General features: G+C 31.6%; 1 protein-coding gene across 1 annotated transcript; it reads left to right on the top strand.

Moving 5' to 3' along the window:
- The first annotated feature begins 444 nt into the window (after positions 1-444).
- Positions 445-9,065, top strand: LOC117105619 (proline-rich transmembrane protein 4-like). Its single transcript, XM_033246798.1, has 2 exons — positions 445-590; positions 3,481-9,065. Exons 1-2 carry the CDS (start codon positions 518-520, stop codon positions 5,058-5,060), a joined length of 1,653 nt encoding a protein of 550 aa, XP_033102689.1. The 5' UTR covers positions 445-517; the 3' UTR covers positions 5,061-9,065.
- The last annotated feature ends 1,324 nt before the right edge of the window (positions 9,066-10,389 follow it).

The raw sequence follows: 10,389 nt of genomic DNA, 5'->3' as shown, positions 1-10,389 counted from the left end.
AAACATATTTACTGTATACAGTATATATATATATATATATATATATAAAGTTTGAAAGGCAAATGGGAAAACCCATAAAACAGCAAACGGCCATATAATATATATATACATATATATACATATATATATATCATTAAAGAAAACAACAAAAATATACAATACAGAAAATCTTAGCTATATATATATATATATAATATATGTATATATGTATACATTTATATATAAATCATTAAAGAAAACAACAAAAATAAATAACATAGAAAATGTTGGACAGTAGAACAGACTAAGAGTTTATTGGTTTATTATGTGTTTTGAACGAAGATAGAAGAAAGTTATTTATATATTTAAGATTCTACGTAATTTGGACGTATTTGTCTCCCCCTTGCGATACCGATCGAAAAGTAATGAGCCATGACTCAAATTGTTTTGTTATTAAATGCAAACCACGCACGCAACCAGAACAGTTTTGGAGGTACAGTCAGTGTGTGGTTACTGTTAATACTACTACTAGCGATGTATGCAGTTACTATTATTCAACCAAAACAAAGTCCGCACGGTTGAAGATATCGTGTTGCTAGCAATTTTACTTGGTAAGATAACTTTCTGATGTGTTTTAAATCATATTCTATAATTTCTGTGGTGTTTTTACGCCAGTTTTAGCAAAGTCTGGTATACGAAACGGTGTTACTGCCACACTTAACTACTGTACCAGGTTTAGTGCGGTTTCCATAATCCTTGGCCTGCTGATAGCGCAATCTGCCTAAGATATAGAACATGGTATGCTATATCTATTCCTATTGAGGACATGTACCGGCCCACTCGTCTTTAAAATTTTTCCCCGCAGGAGATATCCCCACCCCCACTATTGGTCACAATGTTCATGAATGTAATAATTTAAATGTTTGTGTTTTGCAGGTAATTTCCTTAATAATATTAAACAAATTTATCAGTAGAGACTAGAGTACTGTATGTATGGAAGTACTTTGATAAACGAGAAGCTTACGTTTTACATTGAAGTATTTACATTTACATTGAATTATTTGGTGTAAATATTATCCTCAGACACAATGACAGATACAGTACTTCCCTTGAATACATTTGCTTATCTCATCATTACACTGTGAATTTCAGGGAAGTAGGCATATTTACTTTGATAAAAGAATAAGAATTGGAACTTTTGATTCCTTTTATTGAAGTCCTACAGACAATTGTAATAAATTATACGGTGAATTCAAGTTAAGATATTTTTTTTATGTAAAAAAAGAAATATACAGTCCCCACTGACTGAGTTAACATCCCCTTAATATTACATGTATTATAATTTATTATTATTATTATTTAATTATTATTATTATAATTATTTTTATTTTATTATTAATTTTATTATTATTATTAAACAAATCCACTTATTAGTATAGTATGAACAGGGACGTACTTTCTTTGAGATTTTTTTGACAGAAATCCTACAAATTACCAATTATGTATTATAATTTTAAAATGTTCTTTTTGTACCTTGAAGTTTTAATAATTTTTGATGTAAAAATTAAGCCACGGGGCACAGTGACTTTAAATCTCCTGTTCATATTAAGCAAATTCACAGTATCTAACACTAGAAAAAGTCAATAAATTAGAGATTTAGGGCAAGTATTATATGTTAATTTGAGGTATATTTTGCATCTTAATAAATGCATGTTGTATATTGTTCTTGGAAATTCAATTTTTCAATTTCAATATATTACTATTCGCTACTTTATATCAGATCATACTGAATTGAATTAAAAGAAGAACAGGAGCTGATGATGCAGTGGCTATTGTGGCTTTGATTTCCTTATATAAAAGAAATTTTTTTTATTATTAAATAAAAATTATTACTAACTAGAGTTTTATTACCTCATCATTTTTCAAAGATTGTCAGTAGGATCATTCTTTTCAGAATCCTTACCTTTAAATTTTAATCAGGTAAATTGGACGGAGTGGCAAGCTAAATTACTGCCTGATCTTCATGACACGCTTTAATTAATTGTTGGATGCGGGATTAAAACTCTCTATGGAGTTTTAACGTGATGAGAGAAGTCATAATAATACACAGCTACTGTACTCCAAATAACTGTTGTGTTATTAACGCGATATCCTCTGAATTACAGTATCCGTATGAACTGATAAAATATTGATTTCTTGATTAAATTGTATCGTCATTTCAGAATCATTATATATTTTGAAAGGTCTTCATAAAAAAGTAATATTTCTAATAATATTGTTACTAAAGCATATTTAATTGAAGATGCTGGTGCTATTATTATTGTTAGATGAAGCAAGCCTGTTTGTGGTAAATCTTTAAAATCCTTTTATTACCTCATCATTTTCTCCGTTGTGTTATGAACACGATATACTTCGAATTACAGTATCCGTATGAACTGAAAAAATATTGAATTCTTATTAAATTTTATCGTCATTTCAGAGTCAAGTATATATTTTGAAAGGTCTTCATAAAAAAGTAATATTTCTAATAATATAGTTACTATAAAGCATATTTAATTGAAGATGCTGGTGCTATTATTATTGTTAGATAAAGCAAGCCTGTTTGTGGTAAATCTTAAAGTCCTTAAATTTACTGTACTACTAGCCACTACAAAAGATTATTCAGTAGGGACTGTATTTTTAAATTCTGTATTGAACAAATAATTACAACTAAGTTGTTTACGTTAAGAGATACACATTTTCTTGTTATTAATTTCCCACTGAAAATGGGTAGGTCGGTAGGTAAAGTTTCTCCCTCCCCTTCCCAAAATGTGTTTATGTATAAGAGTAAAAACTACACAAAAATACAACAAAGACCATTTTTAAATCTACATTTAAAAGCAAAACGATCGCATAACACTGTCGAATCACCTACCGTCCAGCAAGATAGACTTATTCCAGCATTTTTAGCTCATAAAAAAAAAATATATTTGTTGTAATAAAAAAAAAAAGAAAAAGTAAAATGTCGAGCCTCAATTTTATAAATTTTGGGTCAGTCAGGTGTGGCTAACACAATATTTTTTTTTATTTGGCCTTATACAGGTTAGTCTTGAGTTAGGCCTATTGCAAAAGAAAAATGAAGCAATAAAGCTGAATTCCCAGGCGCATAGAAGCTTTTCTTGCTTGATTGCGCTACACAAAAATCTATCTATTATTAATTGGGCAGGGAGAAGTATAGCTTGCGCTAATTACAAGAACACATTGTATAATCCTTTGCAAATTATACAATGATTGATTTCCAAAATTAGCAGTTAGTATAAGTCAGTTGTTTTTTGTTTGCTAGAAATTATTAATTGAAAAATTTCATATTAGTATATAACTAATTCCAATTTTTTTTTCTATTTCCCCTAAAACCATTTGATATTTTGTTTTTCCCCAATTTTTTCTTTGTTAACTGTAGAAGCACATAATCTATATCAAGTTGAACATATTATTATTATTACTATTGTTATTTCTCCACAGTATGTGTTGTTAAAACATCTCTTGGTTGTATTGAAAAAAAAACAATATTGGAGAGCAATAACGGTTCTGATCTGAATTGGAGTAATTATTTGATAATCATCATGTTTAAGTTCTTTTTATTGAAGTGCATTGTATTATTACTGTGTCTCAATGTATGCAATGGATTACCGTGGCAACGCGAAAGCAGACTATCTTTACAAAATATTAATGTAAGGAGGCAAAGAAGTGTAACGGATATATCAAGTCCTGTTGCAGAACCAAAGACTACACCAGAATCTGAGCCAAAAAGCGAATCGGAACCTAAACATGAACCAGAAACTGAAGTTAAATCTGAGCCAGAAGGTGAGGCAGAAGGCGAACCTGAGCCTGAGCCTGAGCCGGACGCTGAACCAGAACCCGAACCTGAAGATGAATCTGGGGGTGAAGCATTTGCAGAGCCAACACCGAACTGGACTGTCGCATTTGTGGAGTGGGGCTGGGCTTGGGACTTTCACTGTTATTTTTGTGGCTTAATGTTTGCTGCCCTGGCTGCATACTCGTTTTTCTGTATCGCCAAATTGAGCATGATCAGACTGCCTAGTAGGACATATTTTATTGCGCTGAACGTAATCGTCGTGATTATGGGCGTGGATCGTGCTGTATTTCTCATCGTTGATCCATATGGATCGAAGAATATTTTACCATTACCGGTAGTTTATGTTATGCTTGGATTGGGTTTTCCTTGTTTAACTTCATCGTTTAGTATCCTGTTTATGGCGTTGTTGAGTGCTACCAAAATGCAGCCATTGTCGCGGAATATTCAGCGTCCACAAGTACTGGGAGTCATCATTACGTTTCACTACATAATTTCAATTACATCCGATGTGCTAGCGGGAAAATTTCTTGCGCCAGAGGTTGTTCTCTATGTGTGTCAGTCTGCTTTTATTTTATGGGGAAGTTTTCTATTCTTTAGTTACTTGCTGATATTCCGAAGGCTACACAGATCTGCTGTACGTGTTTCCAAAGAAATAAATCATCTAAGTCTTATTTCAAATGCAATGTCTACGCCGGCGAATGAATTAGAACTTAAGAAACCAAAAGTGCGGTGGGGTAGTGCAGTGCGAGTAACACTCATCACAGCATTACTCGGATTAGGCTTATGCGGCCTTCAGCTGTACGGCATGCTAGTGGTGTATGCGCCAAACGCGGAGGAAGAGCCGCAGCCCTGGCCTTGGTGGATATACCAGACCATCTTCAGGGCGTGCGAAATCGGTATGTGTATTACAATGTGCTTTGTGGCCACTCAGCCTCTCCGACGATACAATCCAATTGAGAGAGCACAGCCGCAATATTCCACCAGATTTACAAGTTTTAGGTCCCGATTTTACTTACGTACATCAACCAAACCGCGTAAAAATGAAAGAGTCCTCAACAATTTTGAAAAACCCAAAAGTGGAAACGATGTTAACTTATTTGAAACATCTCCGAAAAAACCAAACTCAGAAATGAATGAAACTGAGCCACTAACAACCATGGATATTGGCAAAGGGAATGTAGATTTTGATTGCCAAAAAGACATGAAACAGAACAATTTTATTTAAATTTGTATGAGTTTTTAAAGGAATGATATTAAATACATGTTTTAATGCGAATTTGCAAAGATATTGACTATATTGCAAATGTCAACTAGATTTTATTATTATTATTATTATCAATAATAATTGCTGTAAAATTAGTGTCACTGTAGGCTGATATTGATGCATGCGGTTGGTACAATAGGAAGATGAAAACCACAATATCATTTCCTTCGCGTCCATTAACCTAGAAAAAAACGTAATTTCTGAATTGCCTGCATGGTTCTGGTCATGCCATTACTTTCTATGCTGCGAAAAACACCTGAGTCATCCTGCAACTTACTGTATCTTAAGTTTTTCCATTATTTTTTCAAGCATTATCCAAAACGTGGTTTCTGACTTAACATTAAAAACATTGCTGCAACATCTTGTGTAAACATTATTTTCTGATATAGCCTATAAACAATGATATCGTTTTTGTGTTTGCCAAGTTTTTTTTTTATAGGAAATGCCTGATGATGTACTATATAGGGCTTCTTTGTAATAACAGTTGAGGTGGTACAGTGCTCATCATATGAAGTCAGGACTTGTACATTATTAGATTCTAATGAGAAGATTCTAATATATAAGTAGGCATACAGCTTTTAAGACCGCCACTGCAAAGATATATCATTCACTGCATGTAAATTAAATTATTTAAAACTCTAAATTACAACTTAAAAATTGGCCAATTTGGTGCTTTATCAGCCTGTGTAAAATACAGTAGAACTCCTCCTCTTGGATACCTTTTCATGATGCACCCCTATGATTTAATATTAAGGGACACTTTTGTACAGTATATTTAATTTGGGATGTTCCACACTGATTATTAATTATTAAAGACTTATTGAATTCTAGTTGTGCATAGTGATTTCCTGAACAAAGTGAATTGTGGGTCAGTCTATTGTATTTATTATTGAATTGTGTTTAGTGTTGACGAACAGTAGCACTTCCTTTTATGGAATTTGGCTCCACCTACAATATTTACTGAGTTACAATACTAACAGCCACAGGCACAGTACTTGCTGTGCTATATTATACATCAATGAAATTCTCCTCTGAATTAAATTGAAGGTCGACCACACTGTTTTTTTCCTGCAATATAAACGTAGAAATAGACTTTTGATTGCCACAGTAATATTTGCAATGAATTTTTTTTTACATGTATTATTTACTGGTACAATGTACATTTACAAAACTGTAATATATTGAGAATGGTATTTTTTTTTTTTTTGTTCTTTGATATTAATTATCACACCTTTGTATACTTTTCATATAGAAATAACTTGCATGTCAAGTCTGAATTTAAAAAAATTCAATTGATTATTGAATTGCTATTTTTAAAAAATCAAAATAATTTTAGTAACTTCTGGTGCTGGTTATTGTGTTTATCAAAAAAATTGATGTTGTATTCCATAAATACTATTTATTTATTTATTTATTTAACCATATTTCAAGTGACCCATCCAGCATTGCTGATCATTAAACTTAAAACAATACATGAAGTAAAGAACAAGAATCACTTAATTACAGACCAATTTTTAAAATTTAGATATTAAAGATAATTTGCTAAAATTTGAACATACAGTAATTTAAAAGATTAATTAGATTACTAGTCAATTTAGAAAAGTTTATATACACAAAAAAAATAAGAATTGTAAAATATGTCAATTCATTTGTGAAACAATTAGCATACTGCATGCTATTTATATACTGTATATAATTTACAATTACTGTATATAAAATGTTTATAAATTGTTTTATTGCTTGATAAAGTATCACAGCCGATATACAGTATAAAGACATATGAAAAAAAAATTATAATAATGTGTGCTATGTTACAACTGCCAAAACTGTCTTCTCTTCCCTGTCGAAATCTGTTCTCCTTTCTCTCTCTGAAAGTTCTCCATTTGTCCTATAAATAGGCTATCTTCTATCTGTGGATTCATGTACCTTAAGCCAATGGTCCCAAAATAACCGAGACAAAAATATTTGTTTTAAGAAATTGAAAAAAAATAAATGAATTGGATCACAATATTTTATGGATATTGCGTTAACAAGAAAAATCAAATTACTTTGATATCTATAGATGACATAATGGTGAGGATGGGGATATGTCCCGTAAGTATAATTTTTTCTTACTATTAAAATAGAATCTGAAACTACTGTATTAAGCTACAGTACATTTACACTAGACACGATTACGACACGATACAGATGCGTGCAGTGTTGAAGAATAGAAGCTACGCGATGACATGTCGTCGTGTCGTTATCGTGTCTAGTGCAAATGTAGCTTTACACCCCACTCCTGAGCCCTGGTAACTGCAGTATGTATTGCTGGCTTTTCTAATTTTTATATTAAAATTCCATTTCAACTGTTTTTTTAAAGACATTATTTTGGTAATGTACAGTATAGCTGATAATGTTTGCATGCAGATGTACTAATACAGTACAGTAGTTCATATCATTTTTGCAATTCATTCCTTGATCACTGCGTAACTGTGTGTTTGGCCTGATAAGTACATATATCAGAAAGTACCTACTCAATATTTTGTTAGTACCACTATGTGTAACAAGTTCCAGGAAACTTCCACACTTTAATGTAGAGTGTTAATTAATAGACTATTTTAGTGCTTTCGAATATATCAAACTAATAGTGAATTATCTTCAAGTAGATATAAAATTTCTGTCTATAGCTTTTATAATAGCTCTATTAAGGACATCTTTTAAAGACACAGAGTTATTCAGGACATTTAAATCTCGGTCAAGGGTTTACAACTGATTGCATGATCGTTAACCCAGAAGACAATTTTACGGTAATTTAGAATAGCGTTAAAGTTTTTTTCTCCATAGACACAGTAAGTAACTATAATAACATGATTTCCAAATGAATAGCATTTCTAATGCTGCTGCAACTTGCTGTGTTAACATTATTTTCTGACATAACCTATCATTGAGATAATGAAAATGTAAAAAAAAAAATTAAAGACCAATTCATGGTTTTTAGTGGATTTGGTTTCTAACATTTGTGAATTTGGGATCACAGAAAAGTGATTTTTAAATGGAAGTGGTCTTTAATTGGAGGGAGACCTGTATTTGATATTTGACAGCAAATTGCATCTTATATTTCGTGTATCCACAACGTTTAAAACGTTTGTGAATTTTATAATATTAATAGGCACCTAACGTTTGTGTTTGCTGGAATTGCAGCCAAACACGGATCATAAACGGACTTTACACAAATTTGTGATCAACACGCAAAAATATATTCTTTTTAATACTGCTCAGTTTAGTTTTCTAAAAACAATATTTTAATATTATTTTATTTGTAGGATATGTTTTGCATTTTACTACTGTACATAATATTGTATGGATTTTTGAGTATTATATAATGTTGAAAACATTATATATACTTGGCAAGCATGATCAATGCACTGGTGTATCTAGGATTCTGAAATGTGTGGGGGTCTAGCTGATGGGAGGGGAAAGGTGAAGTGGGGGATCGATGATTAAGTGAGGGGGTTCTTCTGTTCTTCCAAAATAAGTAGACATGAGGTAATTTTTATCTCCTTGAGGGAGAGACTGGGGGGTAGGGACCTGCAAGTTTTTTAAAGGGCGTGTTCCCCTCATGCCTTCCCCTAGAGGCGCCACTGGATTGATGCATAAAGTTCAAAATTGGTAAATATTCTGGCAAAAGCGTGTACATAAATTGAATGTTCTTGTTGGTTGTAAATACTTTTTTAACTTAGGCAATATAATGTAATATTATCTTGTTATAGAATTGACAAAGAGCTACAAAGATGTCAATATCAATTCATATTATAAAAATTAATTGTAATTTAAAAATTTGCTGTCTATACCTAATTGTCTTGTCAATACTAGTTTGCAAAATTAAATAAAATGTTTATGGCTTCTACAGTATTGCTTATAGGCCTAAATATTGGGGTTTGTTGTTTAAAAAATAAATTATGTTTGAAAAATATCATATCATGAGTGATGTCACAAATTGTCTGTTGTTCTGTCTATATTTATTTAATATTTACATTTGTTATTTGTCTGATGTATACTTTTGCAACACCATGTTTAACATGGACAGACAAATAACAAATGTAAATATAATGTCCCTGACTGTATCCCCACAGCAGCAGGGGAAGTATACAGAATGTATCCCCACAGCAGTCGTCTTTCCTCAGTTGATATAATTTTATGTCAATAATAGTATATGTGAGAAAATCTCAAAAACTTTAAATATATCTATAATTAATTGCATATTTATATTAAAAGGATCAGATCAAAAGAATTGCCACAAGTTTTACATACATATACAGACATTATAACAACAATTATTTTGTCCATTTTAAGAATTTATTCTTAAATACATGGATACACCTAGAGTATTGTAAATTATAAAAGATAAAAAACATTTTTAATTCCATTTCTGACCAAATAATGTATTTTATCTTTAATACATATAAGCATAAAAAGAAAAGGAATAAAATAAATATAGTTTATTTTTATTTTACGAAATCACTTGCAATGGTTACAGTATTTCAGTGTGGGTTTTACTTATACCATAAAACCTGGAATTGAAGCTGTGGGCTTCTTCTAACAGTAGATTCTTTTCGATGTGAGCTTCTTTTTGAGGCTACATTTGCAAAGTGAAGAGGGAGACGTCTTTTCAAAAGCCGAAAGGTCCACTGATTAATCTCAGATAAGAAAGTATAATACATACTCAAAGTATTGAAATACACGCCATCGTGTTGGGATTCAATATTTCGACATTAATTATGTCATCATCAGGAATGAAAATATTATCCATATTAGCAAGCTTATAGCAAGCTTTTCAAAAGATGATGTAAGTTGTGGGAATTACTACAATAAAACAATAAATGACCACATCTGTAATGTCAGTCTGTGTCATGGAGTGTAAATCGACATTAAATCACCTAAACTGCTGTATAAACCAAGTAGGCCTATGTTTTGAATTTTCCTTTGTTTTCTTGAAATTCATTTAATATACTCTACTATCTCAAGAAAAAAAGCCAATGCTATCTTGAAAAGAAGCCCATGGGTTTCTTTTCGAGTTGGGCATCTTTTCAAGGCTGCTTTTGCAAACTAAAGAGGGGGCTTCAATTCGAGATGGGCTTCTTCTCGAGATTAGGCTTCTAATCGTGGTTTTACGGTATCTGTATGATTATGAACTTGTTTGATATTCAGCTGAATTGTTTTCTATGGGGTTTTAATGCTTTAGAACACTTGATTGGTCAGAGGTAGGTGAAGAATCTAAGTAAACAAATTGAATAATAAAAATGAAAAT

This window comes from Anneissia japonica, unplaced genomic scaffold, assembly GCF_011630105.1.
Source record: "Anneissia japonica isolate Jap-2015-1 unplaced genomic scaffold, ASM1163010v1 scaffold640_len1575945_cov177, whole genome shotgun sequence".
Taxonomy (NCBI): domain Eukaryota; kingdom Metazoa; phylum Echinodermata; class Crinoidea; order Comatulida; family Comatulidae; genus Anneissia; species Anneissia japonica.
The sequence above is the reverse complement of the archived record's forward strand: the minus strand, read 5'-3'. Positions and strand labels throughout refer to the sequence as shown.

Coding starts and splice junctions, on each gene's coding strand:
- LOC117105619 (XM_033246798.1), top strand. CDS start 518: ATGCAGTTACTATTATTCAACCAAAACAAAGTCCGCACGGTTGAAGAT. Junction 591..3,480: donor GTTGCTAGCAATTTTACTTG/GTAAGATAACTT, acceptor ATTTCTCCACAG/TATGTGTTGTTAAAACATCT.